Source organism: Ranitomeya imitator, chromosome 3 (assembly GCF_032444005.1).
Source record: "Ranitomeya imitator isolate aRanImi1 chromosome 3, aRanImi1.pri, whole genome shotgun sequence".
NCBI classification, from domain to species: Eukaryota; Metazoa; Chordata; class Amphibia; order Anura; family Dendrobatidae; genus Ranitomeya; species Ranitomeya imitator.
In genome coordinates this window covers 443753854-443775397 of record NC_091284.1, presented here as the reverse complement: position 1 = coordinate 443775397, position 21544 = coordinate 443753854, and the positions used below count along the sequence as shown (strand labels likewise).

Below are 21544 nucleotides of genomic sequence, written 5' to 3'. Positions count from 1 at the left end.
CTCGCTAGCGATCTCGCTATGTGTGACGGGGGCTTAAGATCTAACTACCCCTAAAGACAGAAACAGGAAACCTATCTTGCCTCAGAGAAAATCCCCAAAGGATAGATAGCCCCCCACAAATATTGACGGTGAGAGGAGAGGGAAATAACATACGCAGATATGAAATCAGATTTTAGCATAGGAGGCCATACTAGCTAAAAAGAAAGAATAGAACAGAGTACTATGCGGTCAGTATAAAACACTAGAAAATATCCACCGCAGAAAATACGGATCACCACATCTGACTAAAGACATGGGGGTATATCTGCATCTCCAGAGAAATAGCTAGGCTGCAAAAAATCCTTCACAGACCAAGCTGGACAAGACAAAAACATGAAAATGCACAGAACTATAAGGTCCACTGCAGGTGGACAGCAAATACAAAGCCAGGACTTATCTTTGTAGAAAAACACAGCAAACTGGAGAGACCAGCAGGGAAGTGAATCCTTCAAGAACAATGGACAACTGGCACTGACTAAAGGATCCTGCAAAGCTATATACCCCAGTCAGTCCTGCAATTAGTAGATACACATGTCCACTCCTGCAATCCAGGCATAACTGCATTACCCTCTACAACCACCGGAGGGAGCCCAAAAGCTGAATTCACAACACATAGCTGCATAATAAATGAATACACTCTATGAATACACCCAGCTTAGTCACACCCTTAAGTATGTCTTTTCTTCAATGAGTTGCGAGAATTACCACCCCTATAAAATTTGGCAGGCCTGAAGACATTAACCCCTTCCTTACTCTAACAGCCATAAAATACTGTATATTGTATGCAGGACTAGGTTTACCTATAGGCATAGTAGGCCTGTATATATAGCTAGCCATAACGGAAGGAATTTTTCATAAAAATATACTGAATCATGTGTATTCAGATGTAAAACATGTTTATTTCTATGTTAAATACTCACGGGGGCATGGAAAAAAGGGGCAAAAAAGAAGGGATGAGAGAAAAGTTGTAGAAGATACTTGATGTTGTGGCAAGTGCATTAATATGTTCTAATTTATTTTGCACAGAAAACATTTTTAAAACCCTACATGATCTAAGAGTTATTAGCTACACAATAAGGCTATGTGCACACGTTCAGGATTTTTTGAGTTTTTTTCGCGGTTTTTTGTTATAAAACGCAATAAAACCATGAAAAAAGCAGACATTAAGCATCCTATTATTAGAATGCAATCCACAATTTTTGTGCACATGTTGCGTTTTTTTCCTTGGAGGAATCGCATTCCGGAAAAAAACACACATGTTCATTCTTTGTGCGGAATCGTGGGGATTCCGCACACATAGGAATGCATTGATCCGCTTACTTCCCGCATGGGGCTATGCCCACCATGCGGGAAGTAAGCAGATCATGTGCGGTTGGTACCCAGGGTGGAGGAGAGGAGACTCATCTCCAGGCCCTGGGAACCATATATCTGTAAAAAAAGAAATTAAAATAAAAAATCGTGATATTCTCACCTTCCGGCATCCCACCAGGCATTATTGGGAACGGGAGCATCGCGATGAGCGGGAACGCTGCGGGGTACACCGGAAGGTGAAAATATCACTATTTTTTTATTTTTTTAATTATTTTTAATATTAGATCTTTTTAATATTGATGCTGCATAGGCAGAATCAATAGTAAAAAGTTGGCCACACTCGTGAAACACTATGTTTGACACGTGTGACCAACCTGTCAATCAGTTTTCCAAGCGATCTCAAGCATCGCTAGCATTCTGCAAGTTAATTATGCTTGCAAAATGCTAGTGTTTAGCTGGAAAATGCATGCCAATTCCGCATGCGTTTTACCCGCGGCACAGTTGCGGAATTGCCGCAGAAATTTCCGCGGCATTTCCGGACGTGTGCACATAGCTTAAACCTCTAAAAGGATGTTAATAAATATAGTGTTGGTACTTTACATAACCATGTTATTTTACATAAAGGGCTTTGGTATGGAATGATCTTCTGTGGAGTGTTTCTTTCCGTGTTTTTTACCATCTACCTCTTCAGAGTGAGCTGGAAAGATATTGCAATTGAAGTAAGTATCCATTAAAGAAATCTATTTGATTGTTACGTAGTAGATTAGACGATTTTCTTTTAAAAAAAAGTTTTATAATATTAAGATATTATGAGCTTATAATCTTCAAAATATCCGGTGTTAACTTCTCTTTTTTTGCAATAAATATGTAAGCCAACATTAAAAACATACTTGCCAACTTTCTCAAAGTGTTAGGGAGGCTCTCGGACAAAAAAGGGAGAACTCCTGGAAGAATAGGAAAATATCATAGGAACTGCCAAAGCCCCCAAAAGACAGAGTTTGGGCAGCCCCTATAGCACTTTCTGGGGGTATCATAATGGTGGCTGGGGGAAAGTGGTGTAGAAGAGGCTTGTGTGGCTGTAATATGCAAATGCTCATTAGGGAGCAGACAGACAGACGTGTTTCTCGTGCGAGGATCGCATCCTCGGACTGACCATCGGCTCTCCTGACCTGAGTGTGACAACTGCATAGAAATACATTATTCTATCACAATTAGAGATCAGCAAACCTTTCAAGGTTCGTTTCGGATTCGCCGAACAGTCCTCAGTTCTCCTTGCTTTCTGAGCCCTGCCATGTGCCCAAACAGTAGTTTTCTCCCGCATACGGCGTGTTGGCAATTTCACAACTAATTTTGGAGTCCATTTTTTTCTGTTGCCCTTGTGAAAAAAAAATTGTATCTAAAGTAAAGTTTTTTTTTTAAAAGTGAAATGTTCAATGTTTCCTTCCACATTTCTTCAGTTCCTGTGAGGCACTTGAATGGTTAATAAACTTCTTGAATGTAGTTTTCATCACCTTGAGGGGTGCAGTTTTTTAGAATGGTGTCACTTTTGGGTATTTTCTGTTATATAGGTCCCTCAAAGTCACTTCAAATGTGATGTGGTTACTAAAAAATGTTTTTGTAAATTTTGTTTGAAAAAAAAAAAGAAATTGCTGATTACATTTTATCCACTCTAACTTCAATTTAAAAAAATTATTTTTTAAATTGTGCTGATGTAAAGTAGACATATGGGAAATGTTATTAACCCCTTTCTGACCTCGGATGGGATAGTACATCCGAGGTCAGATCCCCTGCTTTGATGCAGGGCTCCGCGGTGAGCCCGCATCAAAGCCGGGACATGTCAGCTGTTTTGAACAGCAGACATGTTCCCGTAATAGGCGCGGGCAGAATTGCGATCTGCCAGCTCCTATTAACTAGTTAAATGCCGCTGTCAAACGCAGACAGCGGCATTTAACTACCGCTTCCGGCCGGGCGGCCGGAAATTACGCAATCGCCGACCCCCGTCACATGATCGGGGGTCGGCGATGCATCAGGATGGTAACCATAGAGGTCCTAGAGACCTCTATGGTTACTGATCACCGGTGGCTGTGAGCGCCCCCCTGTGGTCGGCGCTCACAGCACACCTCCATTTCTGCCACATAGCAGCGATCAGCAGATCGCTGCTATGTAGCAGAGGTGATCGTGCTGTGCCTGCTTCTAGCCTCCCATGAAGCATGGCAAAAGTAAAAAAAAAAAAGTTAAAAAAAAATGTGAAAAAAATAAAAAAAATATAAACGTTTAAATCACCCCCCTTTCGCCCCAATCAAAATAAATCAATAAAAAAAAAATCAAATCTACACATATTTAGTATCACCGCGCTCAGAATCACCTGATCTATCAATTAAAAAAAAGCATTAACCTGATCGCTAAACGGCGTAGCGAGAAAAAAATTCGAAATGCCAGAATTACGTTTTTTAGGTCGCCGCGACATTGCATTAAAATGCAATAACGGGCGACCAAAAGAACGTATCTGCACCAAAATGCTATCATTAAAAACATCATCTCGGCACGCAAAAAATAAGCCCTCAAACGACCCCAGATCACGAAAAATGGAGACGCTACGAGTATCAGAAAGTGGCGCAATTTTTTTTTTTTTTTTTAGCAAAGTTTGGAATTTTTTTTCACCATTTAGATAAAAAATAATCTAGTCATGTTAGGTGTCTATGAACTGACCTGGAGAATCATAATGGCAGGTCAGTTTTAGCATTTAGTGAACCTAGCAAAAAAGCCAAACAAAAAACAAGTGTGGGATTGCACTTTTTTTGCAATTTCACCGAACTTGGAATTTTTTTCCCGTTTTCTAGTACACGGCATGCTAAAACCAATGATGTCGTTCAAAAGTACAACTCGTCCCGCAAAAAATAAGCCCTCACACGGCCAAATTGACGGACAAATAAAAAAGTTATGGCTCTGGGAAGGAGGGGAGTGAAAAACGAACACGGAAAAACGAAAAATCCCAAGGTCATGAAGGGGTTAATTAACTATTTTATGTGACATAACTCTTTGGTTTTAGGGTATAAAAATAAAAGGTTTGGAAATTTTCCTATTTTTTGCCAAATTTCTGGTATATTCACAAATAACACAGGTTGTATAGAACAAATTTTTACAACTATCATGAATGCTGCCATCACATTGTTTCACTGTGGGAATGGTGTTCTTGGGGTGATGAGCTGTGTTGGTTTGGTGCAAGACACAGCATTTAGCTTGATGGCCAAAAGATTCAATTTTGGTCTCATCTGCCCACAGCACCTTCCGCCATACATTTGGGGAGTCTCTCACATTTATTTTGGCACATGTCTCTGCTTGGGAATTTTGCAGCTCTTTCATGGTTACTTTGGTCTTTGTGCTGCCTCTCTAATTAATGCCCTCCTTTCCCAGGCTGAGAGTTTTGATGGGCAGTCCTCTCTTGGCAGGTTTGTTGTGGTACCATGTTCTTTCAATTTGATGATAATGGATTTGATAGTTCTCTGGAGGATTATCAGAGATTGGGATATTTTCACCCTCTCCAGGTTTTGGTGTATAAATACTGATGTAAAATACTGACCAAAAACTAAAAGAGTGAACGTGGCTTTAATTCCTTCATGACCTTGGGATTTTCCGTTTTTGCGTTTTCGTTTTTTGTTCCCCTTCTTCCAAGAACCATAACGGTTTTATTTTTCCATCAATGTGGCCATGTAAGGGCTTGTTTTTTTTAAGTCGAGTTGTACTTTTGAATGACACCATTGATTTTACCATATTGTGTACTGGAAAAAGGGGGAAAAAAATCCAAGTACGCTGAAATTGCAAAAAAAAAGTGCAATTACACAAAAAAAAAAATTGTTTTCCCCAGCTACAAAGAATGAAGAGGTCTGTAATTTTTATCGAAGGTAAACTTCAACTGTGAGAGACAGAATCTTCAAAAAAATTCAGAAAATCACCTTGTATGATTTTTACATAATTAATTTGCATTTTATTGCATGAAATAATTATTTGATACAATAGAAAAACAGAACTCAATATTTAGTTCAGAAACCTATGCAGTTACAGAGGTCAGAAGTTTCCTGTAGTTCTTGACCAAGTTTGCATACACTGCATCTGGGATTTTGTCCCCTTAATCCATACAGATCTTCTCCAGATCTTTCAGGTTTCGGAGCTGTCGCTGGGCAACTGTAACAACTCTGCTGGCATCACGGCATGGCCTCGCATCTCTCACTCTATCTTACCCACTGCTCCAGGTCATGATGTGGTTTCTGTTTCTTGCCAGCTCCAGATTCTGTGCCTCTGCTCTCTGCATGCTTCATGGCTGTGTGTATTGGGGGGCGGCGCCTGAACTCTCTGGTTCTTATAGGAATCAGGTGCATCTGTTTAATCTGTTCCTGACCAATTACCAAGAGGCCTCCAGTATATTGTGCAGCTCCACCCAGTGTTCTGGGCCTGTGCAATGTGTTAGCTCAGTTTGTGTTTAGCTGCTGAGTTTGCCAGGCCTTGCTCTAAATTACTCCCTCTCTGGAGGCTTTTCTATGTGCTATTGCCTTGATCTTGTTGTCCGCCCTCCAGGAGGCAGAATATCCTGGTCCCTGTGTCTTTGTCCTTGTTTCTTGTCTTGTTTCTGCAGCGCCCCAGAGACCTGGTCGTTGCAGTAATGTCGCTCTGCCGCTAAGGAGGGTGATGTTATGTCTGATTGCACTAAAGGAGTTCACCTGACCAGGTATCACAAGCACACATTACACTTCACACTCCGGCCACTAGGGGGAGCAAAAGGCACTATGTATTAGGCCACTAATAGGGGTTGGATAGGAAGTTAGGACAGAACGCAGCCTGGGAGAGTCCAGGGAGGACCTGTCAGGGGTGGGTTCCTGACAGGGGCCTAGCAGAATGATTAGAAAGCAACGGAACCGCGCCTGCACTGCCTTGCGGCGGTATCCTAAGAAAGGACAAGAAGAGAAGGATATTGTGGAAAGTGAGAAACGAGATCAAGCACAAAGGAGAGCCAGTAGGAGTCGTGCCCCGAGAACGGCAACTTCCTACTGAGGCGTGTAGCCGGTGACCGGAACACCGAGGAAGTAACTGACTTTATGCCTTACTTCAAATACCGCAGGGCAGTTAATTATAGGTTGGCTGTCTACCATACATCACCTAAGCAGACATAGGGGGCAAGCGTTGAGATGGGCGTCTCTAGGGTCCCAGAATAGCTCCGAGCCTTCCCGTCAAACGGGTGCGTCCTATCCAGATGAACTTGGGGGACGGAGAGAGAGAGAGAGAAAGAACGAGAACAGAAGTTGTGAGGACTATCCCGAATGCTCAGCAGGGAAGAGCTACAGCACACAGGTGCTAGTGGTAGGCAACGATTTCCACCTGCAAAGGGAACTCTGGATGTGCCTTCGGACCGGCCGGTCTCAGACAGCCCAGTTGACAGTGCCCTGGATTGAGGATCCCGAAGCATTCAGTAAAAGGTAAAGAGACTGCAACCCTGTGTCCTTGTTATTGACTGCGCCTCACACCATTGCCACCTACACTACCGGGAAGCCCTGGGGACATACTTCACCTGTGGGGAGGTATTCCATCTAGCTGCCATCACATCACCCCAGTGGACCCCAAGCAGCGTCGGTCGACCTGACCGAATACCACAGGGGGCGTCACGAAACCTTAGCCGACTTTATTCATCATCCCTCATTGGACGCCCCTTAGCAGGGTCACGGACCGGGTCCAGCCACCGTGACAACCCCAGAACTGAGCCAGTCAGGGCGTGAGTGTGACAGCAACATTGAGTTTCAGCTCCCTCCAAAGATTTTCTATTGGATTCAGGCCTTGAGACTGGCTAGGCCACTCCAGGACCGTGAAATGCTTCTTAGGGAGCCACTCCTTAGTTGTCCTGGCTGTGTGTTTCGGGAGATTGTCATGCTGGAAGACCCAGCCACGACCCTTCTTCAAAACACGACGAGTGGAGTTGATACCAAAAAGTTCTATTTTGGTCTCATCTGACCACTTGAGTAAGACAACTTAGTGCAGTCGAAATGCGTCGACTGGGTCATGTCGACCATGTAAATTTGTCTTTGGTATGCACTATATTTTCTTTTGAAAAAGGAAAGAAAAGGAAAATCCAGTCCTGTTGAGCCGGACTCCAGTTTTTTCTATTATCTTTGATGTGAGGCCAGGGCGACGCCGGTGTCTGAGCCCCAGGTGGATGAGCATAGAGCAACTGGGTGAGCTGGAATCAAGTTTTTATAATTAATGGTAATGTTTGAGACTGTGGTCCCAGCTCTTTTCAGGTCATTGACCAGGTCCTCCCATGTAGTTCTGGACTGATTCCTGACTTTTCTCAGAATCATCCTTACCCTACAAGGCAAGATCTTGCCTGGAGCCCCAGACCGAGGAAGATAACAGTCATCTTGTTTTTCTGCTTGCCTATTGTACTGTATCCCATCCCATCCTTGTGCAGGTCGACAATTTTGTGCTTGGGGTCCTTAGTGCGAGCCAGAATTGTTGCTGGTTGGTAGGTGATCAAATACCTATTTCAAGCAATAAAATGCAATTTCTTTATTTAAAAATCATACATTGGGATTTTCTGGTTTTTATTTTTAGATTCTGTCTCTCACAATTAAACGACAAAAATTACAGACTTCTTCAATCTTTGTAGGTGATTAAAACTTGCAAAATCGACAGTGAGTTAAAGTTATTTTCCCCACTGTATATGTCATAGGTGGTGAAGGGGTTAGATGTGCATGATGAAATATAGTTTTCTTAGGTTTATAATATGATTAAATCAACCATCAACGTGGTTGCGGGCTCACTCACATGAGCGTATATTACAGCTAAGTGCTTTCCAATGTTTTATTGGATAGAACTTGGCTCAATGTCAAGTGCAGATTTGCAATTTTTTTTCTAATGCCAATTCAGCATGACAAAAAAATTGCAGCATGCTGCGAGTGCTCCGGAATTTGGATTTTGCGCACCCATACAAGTCTGTGGGTGTGTTTGAAACATCAGACTCCACTCGGATGTCATCCAAGTGCAGTCCGACATCAACGGACTCAGACAATGCAGAAGATGGAGAAATTAAGTTCTCCATTTTCTCCGCACCTGTGCTGCGATTCTTTCATGTGAGAGAATCGGATCTCACTAAGATGACATTCGACTCAAACTCTGACAGAGTTTGAGTTGAGTGTCATTAGCATAATCGAGCCGATTCTCTCGCTTGAGAAAATCAATGCTTGTGTGACCTTGGCCAAAGTCAGGGTGTAACGCAGAGTAATTTCTCATGGATAATATATATATATATATATATATATACACACACACTACACACACTAGATGGAGGCCCGGTGCTATCACATTGGGAGGGCGGTAATGTCACGATGGGGGCAGGCTTTGCGGCATTGAGAATCCCCCCATGTTCTCACCCACCTATCCACTCTCTCTTTCCCCATGTGCTGACTTCTCCCGTCTGTGCTCTCTTCTTTGACCTGTCTACCCCATGTGCTATCCCCCTTGTCTGCTGTCTCTCTCCTTCCTGTGCAGTGTTCTCCCCTCAAAGACAATATTGACATTGCAGCAGGAGATCGCAGAGGATACGTTTTGAGAGGCAAAATATTGTTTAAAAACAGTCAGTGAAATATTTTACCTAACAAAAGAAATCCCCTGTGATCTCCTGCTGTAATGTCAGTATTGTCTTTTGCTTCCTCCCTGCCCAGGAGATGTGGTATGTTCTGTACACGGTCAGACACAGACAATTTTAAACCCCTTTAATGTGACTGGCTACCTCTGCCTGTAGGCACATTGCGTATCTGCCACCGGAATCAGCCGAATGATTCACTGCACCTGCGCGGAATTCACACAGGCGCAGTAAATCAGACCGCTGCCATCTTTGTGCAGATAGATAGCGGCGGTCACACTTAAACTGTGCATGCGCTCCACCTGTACAAAGATGGTGGCGGTCAGTGAATCATTCGGCTGATCCCAGCGGCGGCGTGTTTGCGATGGTGTTCTGCTAGTGGTACCACGCAAGAGGCTGCATACGGCGTATTCATTGTGTGTGTGTGGTGCGTACGGTGTATACAGTGTGTGTGTGTGTGTGTGTGGTGCATACGGCATATACAGTGCGTGTGTTTGTGTGTATGTGGTGTGTACGGCGTATACAGTGTGTTTGAGTGTGTATGTGTGTGTGGTGTGACGGTGTTCCGCTGGTGGTACCGCGCAAGAGGCTTGTACCACCAGCAGTTTCCATATTGAGACATCCATCACTTGGATGCTCCAATATGGAGGTCGGTGAACTTCCACCTCTTGGAATTCTGGGATTCGGACACATCTGGATGGAACAGGATGTGAAGACATTACAAGGTAAGTATATATATATATATATATATATATATATATCATTTCTCTTAGTACCTTTTAGTGCAGTAAGAAAATGATTCAACATTTGTAATTTGCAAATAAATCACGTAAATCAAAACATATACCGTTATTTAAAGACAGATATTTATTTTTGTTTCCTGATAATATGTAATGGTATTTCTTCAGGCCCAGGAACGAGCTGGAATGACTGTTAAAGTGGCTATTCCTTCAGGTACTTTTCCAACTATAGCAATATCTTGTGTATACTGCCATTGTATGCATGCCCCTGCTGAAAAACGCTATATGGCAAAAACATGAGGACGCTCCTCTGCAAAACAAGGCCACAGTATCAAGCACCAAGCAAAGCAATCTCAATACCCAAACAGTTGTAGTATGAGTAATACTTAAAAGTGGCACTGTCATCTTATGCCACTTTTGACGGCTTGTGAAATTTTCTGATCTGCAATATGTGTTATTTCTAAGAAACTGATATGTCCAGGAGTGAAATCAACTAAGCCACAAAGTGGCAGAGTGGGGCGGTCGAGCACAAAACTGCGATCAGGCTCAGATGTTGGACTTACTCATCCAAATTCATTGCATGAATTCACAATGCGCTTTGAGTACAAAATTCAACAGACAGTCTAAAAAAAAACTTTCCTTAAAAAGTGGACTCTAACCTAGCCGCAAAAGGGGGCCCAACTCCATATTAGCTCCCAGAGTGGGATATCCAAAAAGCTCATAGCGGTGTGTAGGTCCAATGTCCACCACATACTTTACCATATAGCAGCATGTATGGCACAGGTTCTGAATGCCGAGCATGAGGACTTAGATACTGCTAATACTGTTATGGTCGTTTGTATACACCCCCTTGTATATTATGTATCATTACTGTTTGTTATAAGTGAAAAGTTGTGTTTATGTTTGCAGTGGCAAAAAACGAATCAGACATTAAATTATCAGAGCTTTCCATTCAGAAGACTGACATACCGCAGCTCTGTGAAGAACCTGGCTCTTCCAAGAAGCTTTTACCAATGAAGGAAGCCATTGTCTTACGTTGCCTCACTCTGGCCCTGGCCATTGCTGTGTTCTTAACAGGAGTTCTTGTTAAAGTGTGGACATCTTACTAGCGGAAATTAATGATACAGTTTCATTAGCACAATGGTTGAGTGATTGTTTTTGAACACTATAAATCTTCGTCTGGACTAGCATTATATGACACTTATTCTTTGGAAAAGACATGTATTTCAAAATCTACTGTGGGCGATTTATCATGAGAAGACTTATTGAAGTCACTTTTGCTTGAGGCTGTATTATCATTGTTTGCGCCAAATTTATCCATGTTGCTCAGTGTTTGATAAGTATATCTTTAAATTGGTTATCCGGGACTTTTGTACTTTTTTCTTATGGGGCTAAGATCTTACAGCAGGTAGTTGCCAACTACCTGAGTGTAACTGACTGCTCTGCCTGCTCAGAAGGGTCAAGTACCGCTCCAGTCTGCGATTCTGCAGATTCTGTTAAAGGGAATCTGTCACCTCATTTTTCGCATATAAGATGCGGCCATCGCCATTAGGGCTTATCTACAGCATTCTGTAGAAAGCAGCTATTATCATTGTCCCCTGGTCTCCCTGAGATCAGCGCAACCAGGCGACAATGATGGCAGTTATATTCAGCACCCGCTGTGTACATCGTGTTAGTTGTGATGCCTTGAAAGTTGCCTCAGTTCATTGGTCGACTCACATTGAAAAGAGCAAGGGAACAGCTGGCTGTCACCTGTGGTAACCTCTATGATGTTACCGCTCGTCACTGAAGCTATGTCCCAAGCTCCGGTTAGTGTCTCCTGGATTCATGGCTGCTGGTTGCATCATGCCACAGCTCAGCCATGCAATCCAGGTGTAGCATAGCAGGAGTTCTCTGCAGGATTGTGTAACACCCCAGGTAACCACTTGTTACAGTGGTATTGCCTTCCTCCCGGGGAGGGTGATGCCATGCCTGGAAGCGAGGAAAGATCCCTTTAACAGGTAACACATACATGCAACATATTGTGACTCGAGGCCTGAAGAAGGAGCTCTGATCCAGTTTATGGGTGGCTCCCCTATATATACTCTGGCTGGAGGAGGAGTGAGTCAGTCTGTGAGAGAGGAGAGTGGAGTTCAGGAAGAGAGCTGGGGCCGTGGAGATGTGAGGATCTGCAGCTCCTGTGAGGAAAGCTGGGGCCGTGCAGACCCATGGTTCTGCAGCTCCTGGAAAGGAAAGAGAGGAACAGAACAGTTTGTAGAGAGTGTGAAGGAGGAAGGAGCAAAGGAGAAGTGAAGAGCTGGAGGGGAGCTGCGACTGAGCTTCCTCCAACCTGAAGTGGATGAAACCAGTGGCCGGAAGACCGAGGTTGTGGGGGTAACTGTATGCCCCACAGCAGAAAGCCTTTAGAAATACCCTGGTTTAGGGAAAGAGGGGAAAAAAGAGACAAGTGCGGCGCTTCCTCTGAGCGTAATACGTTTTTACCAACAAGTTAAAAACATTTCTTTTATTTGTAGTTATGCTCACCTTCTATCGGTAAGAAATGCACGTTGAGATTTTCAAGGAATCAATTCTTTAGGCAACTCTTCTTCGTATGTTGTATAATCCAATAAGGTGTGCAGCTCACTTTGGAAAACTATGTGTTGATCCTGCTTCAGATCCACATAGGTGGCGATTTCAAAGGGAAAAAAACTCCAAGTAAATGTGGCGCTAAGCACCTACGGATTTTTTGAATGCATCCACTTCAAGTGAAAGATGTTAATAAAAATTCATTTATTTTCTCAAAATAAAAAAATAAAATATATTTATAAAATATTTTTAAAAAACAGTACAACGCGTTTCGGCTGCTATTTTTACAGTGCAGCCTTCATCAGGTAGCAAAAAAAACAAAAAACAAAAAGAACAAACAATACAATAAGCACTATAAAAAAATCATATTTATATTTTTTTATTTTGAGAAAATAAATGAATTTTTATTAACATTTTTCACTTGAAGTGGATGCATTCAAAAAATCCGTAGGTGCTTAGCGCCACATTTACTTGGAGTTTTTTTCCCTTTGAAATCGCCACAGCAGAAAGCGGCAGGCAGGAGATTGCGAGTCGCCTGTCCACCATTACACCTGAAGGCAGAGCAATACATAGAGCCCGGTGTCAACTTAGAGACACCTGTAAAAAGGCTCGAGTTCCCTGCCATGCGGGTAGCGTGCTACCAAAAGGGACAGAGAGAAAGTGAGGACCTTGTGTGAGGCATTAGGTAGCAAGGAACTACAACACAGCGCAGTAAGGAAGGCTTCCAACCCCACCTGGCTAGGGGGATCTCTGAATCGCTTCCAGACTGGCCGGACTGCACCATCACCTGTGATCCGTACCCTGGACTGTGGCTGCCTACTACAGTAAAAAGGTAGAGACTGCAACCTTGTGTCCTCCACTTCTCTCCTACACCACACCATATTTACCTACTACACCCTGGGGACTAAGCTTCACCTGTGGGAAGCCATACCACCCCTGCTGCAATAACACCATCTCTAGAGGACCCCTTTAACCCCTTAGTGACAGAGCCAATTTGGTACTTAATGACCGAGCCAATTTTTACAATTCTGACCACTGTCACTTTATGAGGTTATAACTCTGGAACGCTTTAACGGATCCTGCTGATTCTGAGATTGTTTTTTCATAACATATTGTACTTCATGTTAGTGGTAACATTTATTCGATATTACTTGTGATTATTTATGAAAAAAAATCGGAAATATGGCGAAAATTTTTAAAATTTTGCAATTTTCAAACTTTGTATTTTTATGCCCTTAAATCAGAGAGCTATGTCACGAAAAATAGTTAATAAATAACATTTCCCACATGTCTACTCTACATCAGCACAATTTTGGAAACAACATTTTTTTTGATAGGGAGTAATAAGGGTTAAAATTTTACTAGCAATTTCTCATTTTTACAACACCATTTTTTTTTAGGGACCACATCACATTTGAAGTCATTTTGAGGGGTCTATATGATAGAAAATAACCAAGTGTGACACCATTCTAAAAACTGCATCCCTGAAGGTTCTCAAAACCACATTCAAGAAGTTTATTAACTCTTTACGTGCTTCACAGGAACTGAAACAATGTGGAAGGAAAAAATGAACATTTAACTTTTTTTTGCAAACATTTTACTTCAGAACCTTTTTGTTTATTTTCACAAGTGTAAAAACAGAAATTAAACCATAAATTTTGTTGTGCAATTTCTCCTGAATACATAGCTACCATATATGTGAGGGTAAACCACTGTTTCGGCGCACCGCAGAGCTTGGAAGTGAAGGAGCGCCGTTTGACTTTTTCAATGCAGAATTGGCTGGAATTGAGATTGGATGCCATGTCATGTTTAGAGAGCCCCTGATGTGCCTAAACAGTGAAACCCCCCAATTCTAACTCCAACACACCCCTAACCCTAATCCCAACCCGATCCATAATCCTAATTACAACCCTAACGATAATCACAACCCTAACCCCAAAACAACCCTAATGTCAACCCTAACCATGACCCTAATCAAAACCCTAAATCCAACACACCCCTAATCCTAATCTGAACCCTAACCTCAAACCTAACCCTAATCCCAATACTCCCCTAATCCCAACCCTAACCTTAACCCTAATCCCAAACCTAACCCTAATCCCAAGCATAACCCTAATGCCAACCCTAATCCAAACCCTAACCCTAATCCCAACTCTAATTTTAGCTGCAATCCTAGCTCTAACCCTAAATTTAGCCCCAACCCTCACCCTAGCCCTAAATTTAGCCCCAACCCTAACCCTAGCCCTAACTTTAGCCCTAACCCTAACCCTAGCCCTAAGGCTACTTTCACACTTGCATCGTTTGGCATCCGTCGCAATCTGTCGTTTTTGACAAAAAACGGATCCTGCAAATGTGCCTGCAGGATGCGTTTTTTGCCCATAGACTTGTATTGCCGACGGATCACGACGGATGGCCACACGTTGTGTCTGTCGTGCACTGGATCAGTTGTGTTTTGGCGGACCGTCGGCACAAAAAAAGTTCAATGTGACGTTTTTTTGTACGTCGCTTCCGCCATTTCCGACCGCGCATGCATGGCCGTAACTCTGCCCCCTCCTCCCCAGGACATAGAACGGGCAGCAGATGCATTGAAAAACTGCATCGGCTGCCCACTTTGTGCACAATTTTCACAACGTGCGTCCGTATGTCGGGCCGACGCATTGCAACGGCCCCGTACCGACGCAAGTGTGAAAGAAGCTAACCCTAAATTTAGCCCCAACCCTAACCCTATATTTAGCCCCAACCCTAACCCTAAATTTAGCCCCAACCCTAACCCTAAATTTAGCCCCAACCCTAACCCTAACTCTAAATTTAGCCCCAACCCTAACCCTAACTTTAGCCCCAACCCTAACCCTAACCCTAAATTTAGCCCTAACCCTAACCCCCCAACTACTCCACCTGCTGGCCGGCAGAATATGGCGAGCGCACTGCGCATGCGCCCGCCATTTTCTTACCAGATGAAGAAGCCGGCGGGCAGGAGAGGACGCAGGAGGACCCAGGGACACCGGTAATTATGATAGGGTCCCCGAATCCCCCTATTTCTCTGTCATCTGATGTGCGATCACATCAGAGGACAGAGGATTACATTGCTTTTTTTTTTTTTTTTGCGATCGCCGGTAAACAGTTAATTACCAGTGATCGCAAAACAGGGTCGGTAAAAACCAACCCCGATCATGTTCTTTGGGGTCTCGGCTACCCCCGGCAGCCGAGACCCCAAAGAGTTTCCGTGTGCTGGCTGGCGGGCGCACTGCGCATGCGCCCGCCATTTTTTGGCCGGAACAACATGGTGGCGCCCATCTGGAGCCACGAGGAGCACCGGGGGAGACAGGTGAGTATCGGGGGGCTATTGGGGACCCCATTTCTCTGTCCTCTGATGTGCAATCACATCGGAGGACAGAGAAATTAAAAGGTAAATCGCGTTTTTTTTTGCGATCGCCGGTAAACGGTTAATTACCGGCGATCGCAACTCGGGGGTCGGTAAAACCCCCCGAATCATGTTCTCTGGGGTCTCGGCTACCCACGGCAACTGAGACCCCAGAGAAAATCCGACTCTGGGGGGGCGCTATTCACTTTTTCCACAGTACCGTTAATTAACGGCGCTGTGGTTTAAGTACCCTTAACTGTCGCCGTTAAAAGGCGTATCGGCGGTCGTTAAGGGGTTAAGCAGCGTCGGTCATCCTCGACCGAATACCACTGGTGGCGTCATGAACATTACTACAATAGACTTTATTTTTCCCTTTTATTGGACACCCAGGGCCATGGCCCGGGTCACTACCACCGTGACACATCCCTTTAAGAACCAGCCCAGTTCCGAGTATCCCCTAGGTCCTAGAGGGGGCTCCAATTGTCGTCGGACATATGAGGAATATGGTGTTTTATTATTTTTAATTCAACAGTGATAAATGTGAAAAAGAGGGTGGGAAATTCTTATATCAAATAAAGGAGCCTGTGTCTTTCAATCAAAGGACTTTACTCTGGCTGTGTATTTGGCCCCCTGACGAAGGCAATCGCCGAAACGTGCGTCGGGGTGGACGCATCATCTAGACTGCTTGTCATTCGTCACCCATTTCACAGGTACTTTATGATTTCAGCTGATGGCAGCATTTTGATAACTATACCATTCTCATTATGAGACAGTATGTACACACTATGTGAATACCTATATTGTCAATAATATTGCTCCATATGCACTGTCACTTTATTATAGTATACAGCTATCTTTCTATTTAGATTTAATTTTCACACTGTTTTTTCCACATTTTTTAACTACTTTTTCAGCACTTTTTACCTGTTGTTATGGGGTTTATATTGTAAGCATGTCTGGTGAGTCTACAATAATATCACATATATATCAATTATCAATTTTTTTGCAGTAAATTATTGCAGCAATATTTATTCTGTTCCACATATGTTGTTTTTACCATATGATTGACTGTTATGATACGGTGGTCTAGGAGCAACATGGAACGAGCTCTGAAGGAAGTGGTAACTGTACTGACCGCAGTCCCTAAGCTAAACACAACACTAGAAGTAGCCGTGGAATGCTCCTAACACTCCCTAGGCATCTCGTCACAGCCTAAGAGCTAACCACCCCTAAAGATAGAAGCAGGAAAGCTATATTGCCTCAGAGAAAATCCCCAAAGGATAGATTAGCCCCCCACAAAAAAAAACTGTGAGTGGAGAGGGAAAAGACATACACAGAATGAAACCAGGATGAGCACAGGAGGCCAGTCTAACTAAATAGATAGGACAGGATGGAATACTGTGCGGTCAGTATAAAACACTACAAAAATCCACGCAGAGTTTACAAAAAATCTCCACACCTGACTAAAGGTGTGAAGGGCAAATCTGCCTCCCAGAGCTTCCAGCAAGACAGAATTAATTCACACTGATAAGCTGGACAAACATAGAAAGCACAGAATGGATAAGTCCACAATCTATGGACAGAAAAGGGCAAGCAAAAACTTAGCTTAGCTGAACTGGTCAGGATAACAGGGAACTCCAAAGAGATGTGAATCCAACCAGGAACCATTTACAAGTGGCACTGGCTGAAGACAGAGCCAGACTTAAATAGCCGAGCAGAAGAGACGATAAGTGGAGGCAGCTGAAGACAGCTAAGTCCAAGGAGCAGCCATACCCCTAGAAACCACAAGAGGGAGCCCAAGAGCAGAACTCACAAAAGTGCCACTTACAACCACCGGAGGGAGCCCAAGAGCGGAATTCACAACAATTGACCTATGTTCAGCTGGTCTTCAAGTTGTATGCGTCCCTCTGTCCTGTGTTTTTGTTCCCACCTGCACCAATTTTATATTTGTTTATTAATAAAAATATATATTTTTTAATTTATTTGGGTTTATAGTCGGATTTCTCTCTGTTTATGAATTATTAATACCGATATACTCTACTATATATCCGTGGCACACATATAATAGCTGATATGAGCTTACATTTCTAATATTACATATCTAACACTAATTAGGCTATTTGTGTGTATTGTTCATGAGAATTTTTGTGACTTATTTTTTACAATATGACTATGAGGTTAGCAATGCAGGTATCTTATAGACGTATCTCCATTACTAACGCTTGAGCTTAATGTCATCAGCCATAAAACAGCTGACATCAACCCCAACACTATTACCCCACTTGCCAATACACCAGGGAAAGTGGGAAGAGCGAGGCTAAGTGCCAGATTTGGTACATCTTATGGATGCCCCATTTCTGGGGTGGCTGAGGGCTGATGTTCTTAGCCTGAAAGGCAGGCCAATATCTCTGGTCCCTTACCAGTCTATTAGCATCAACCCACAGCTGTATATTTCCTTTGCTGGTTAGAAATTATAGGGGGACCCTACGTTATTTTTTTTTCTGGGGTCCCCCGTAAACCAGTATAGGCTAAGCAAACAGCTGTGAGATGTCATTGTCTGGTAACATTTTGGGATATTGGCCCCTTTCCCAGATTATTTACATCAGCTCGCAGCGGTTGGCTTTCCCTCTGAAAATTATGTGGGAGCCATGCCATTTTTTTAAATTATTTATTTTATACACGATGCACACAGCAGGTGCTAAAAACAACTCCCATCATTACTCCCTGAGATCAGTGCGACCAGGCGACAATGACGAGAGCTGCCTTCAGCATCTGGCTCATGGGAACAGTGAGAACTTTACTGCTTTTCACAGGCACCAGTACATGTTAAACTGATGGCACACAGATGTCATCCATGATTCATCAGTGTGCGGGACATTTTTCAGCCCGTGCTGCTGATAAAAAAATGAACATGTCAGTGTGTTTTGCCCTCAGACACAAGTTCCGTGGAAACAAATTGACATGTAGGCAGACCCATTCATTTGAATGAGTATATGTGTGTAAGTGTCTCTGGTACATGTGAAAACTGTCACCACACACGCCGGAAACACTGATGTGTGAAGGATACCTTGCTGTGAGGAGCCAACAGTCCATCAGCAACTACCTGCCTGTAAGTTCTTAGCTCAATATGAAAGAAAATGCAAAATTAAGGGATAACCCCTTTAACTATAAAACATCTGTCTGAAAATGCTTTCTTTATTGAACTGAGAATTGCAACATTTTAATTCATAAATCTTGGGTAGGCTTTGTTCACATTAAATTTGTGAACGCTATGTAGGTAGGTGCTGAAAAGTGGGCAAAATCAGGATGGATGCTGAGGCATCGGTCCACCATAAAGACCCACCATAAAGAAATGCACGGTATACATTTCTTTGCATACATTTGGCCTCCGTCTGGTGTGTGTGTATATATATATACAGTGGGGCAAAAAAGTATTTAGTCAGTCAGCAATAGTGCAAGTTCCACCACTTAAAAAGATGAGAGGAGTCTGTAATTTACATCATAGGTAGACCTCAACTATGGGAGACAAACTGAGAAAAAAAATTCCAGAAAATCACATTGTCTGTTTTTTTATCATTTTTTTTGCATATTATGGTGGAAAATAAGTATTTGGTCAGAAACAAACAATCAAGATTTCTGGCTTTCACGGACCTGTAACTTCTTCTTTAAGAGTCTCCTCTTTCCTCCACTCATTACCTGTAGTAATGGCACCTGTTTAAACTTGTTATCAGTATAAAAAGACACCTGTGCACAACCTCAAACAGTCTGATTCCAAACTCCACTATGGTGAAGACCAAAGAGCTGTCAAAGGACACCAGAAACAAAATTGTAGCCCTGCACCAGGCTGGGAAGACTGAATCTGCAATAGCCAACCAGCTTGGAGTGAAGAAATCAACAGTGGGAGCAATAATTAGAAAATGGAAGACATACAAGACCACTGATAATCTCCCTCGATCTGGGGCTCCACGCAAAATCCCACCCCGTGGGGTCAGAATGATCACAAGAACGGTGAGCAAAAATCCCAGAACCACGCGAGGGGACCTAGTGAATGAACTGCAGAGAGCTGGGACCAATGTAACAAGGCCTACCATAAGTAACACACTACGCCACCATGGACTCAGATCCTGCAGTGCCAGACGTGTCCCACTGCTTAAGCCAGTACATGTCCGGGCCCGTCTGAAGTTTGCTAGAGAGCATTTGGATGATCCAGAGGAGTTTTGGGAGAATGTCCTATGGTCTGATGAAACCAAACTGGAACTGTTTGGTAGAAACACAACTTGTCGTGTTTGGAGGAAAAAGAATACTGAGTTGCATCCATCAAACACCATACCTACTGTAAAGCATAGTGGTGGAAACATCATGCTTTGGGGCTGTTTCTCTGCAAAGGGGCCAGGACGACTGATCCAGGTACATGAAAGAATGAATGGGGCCATGTATCGTGAGATTTTGAGTGCAAACCTCCTTCCATCAGCAAGGGCATTGAAGATGAAACGTGGCTGGGTCTTTCAACATGACAATGATCCAAAGCACACCGTCAGGGCAACGAAGGAGTGGCTTCGTAAGAAGCATTTCAAGGTCCTGGAGTGGCCTAGCCAGTCTCCAGATCTCTACCCTATAGAAAACCTTTGGAGGGAGTTGAAAGTCCGTGTTGCCAAGCGAAAAGCCAAAAACATCACTGCTCTAGAGGAGATCTGCATGGAGGAATGGGCCAACATACCAACAACAGTGTGTGGCAACCTTGTCAAGACTTACAGAAAACGTTTGACCTCTGTCATTGCCAATAAAGGATATATTACAAAGTATTGAGATGAAATTTTGTTTCTGACCAAATACTTATTTTCCACCATAATATGCAAATAAAATGTTAAAAAAAACAGACAATGTGATTTTCTGGTTTTTTTTTTCTCAGTTTGTCTCCCATAGTTGAGGTCTACCTATGATGTAAATTACAGACGCCTCTCATCTTTTTAAGTGGTGGAACTTGCACTATTGCTGACTGACTAAATACTTTTTTGCCCCACTGTATATATATATATATATATATATATATATATATATATATATATATATATATATATAGAGAGAGAGAGAGAGAGAGAGAGAGAGAGAGAGAGAGAGAGAGAGAGAGAGAGAGAGAGAGAGAGAGAGAGAGAGAGAGAGAGAGAGAGAGAGAGAGAGAGATAGGAAAATATGAGTGCAGCACAAAGCTCACCAATGGGTGCCAAGCCTCCTGGAAAAGACCATCCTCGTGTCCATCCAAGTATTATGCCAAACAAAAAAAGAAGGCAGCACTCCAATAGATTGTGAAGGTGAAAAAGCTGTGAAGTTTATTTCAGACCCACATCTCGCGACGTTTCGGCTCGCACTGAGCCTTTCTCAAGCCAATATATATATATTTTAGATGGTGGCCCGATTCTAACGCATCGGGTATTCTAGAATATGCATGTCCATGTAGTATATTGCACACAGCCCACGTAGTATATTGCCCAGCCATGTAGTATATTGCCCAACCACGTAGTATATTGCCCAGTCATGTAGTATATTGGCCAACCATGTAGTATATTGCCCAGCCACGTAGTATATTGCCCAGTGATGTAGTATATTGCCCAGTCACGTAGTATGTTGCCCAGCCACGTAGTATATTGCCCAACCACGTAGTATATTGCCCAGCCACGTAGTATATTGCCCAGCCATGTAGTATATTGCCCAACCATGTAGTATATTGCCCAGCCACATAGTATATTGACCAGTGACGTAGTATATTACCCAGCGACGTAGTATATTGCCCAGCAACGTAGTATATTGCCCAACCACATAGTATATTGCCCAGCCACGTAGTATATTGCACAGTCATGTAGTATATTGCCCAACCACGTTGTATATTGCACAGTCACGTAGTAT

At 43.1% G+C, this 21544-nt stretch overlaps 1 protein-coding gene across 1 annotated transcript in view; it reads left to right on the top strand.

Annotated features, from left to right (window-relative positions):
- LOC138670215 (multidrug and toxin extrusion protein 1-like) overlaps positions 1 to 11076 on the top strand; it is a 269225-nt gene extending 258149 nt beyond the window's left edge. Inside the window, exons 15-17 of the mRNA XM_069757362.1 lie at positions 1975 to 2069; positions 9886 to 9931; positions 10627 to 11076. Of these exons, the coding sequence (XP_069613463.1) occupies positions 1975 to 2069; positions 9886 to 9931; positions 10627 to 10826 (341 nt within the window). The 3' untranslated portion in view covers positions 10827 to 11076. The remainder of the gene's footprint in view (positions 1 to 1974; positions 2070 to 9885; positions 9932 to 10626) is intronic.
- Positions 11077 to 21544: the final 10468 nt, after the last annotated feature.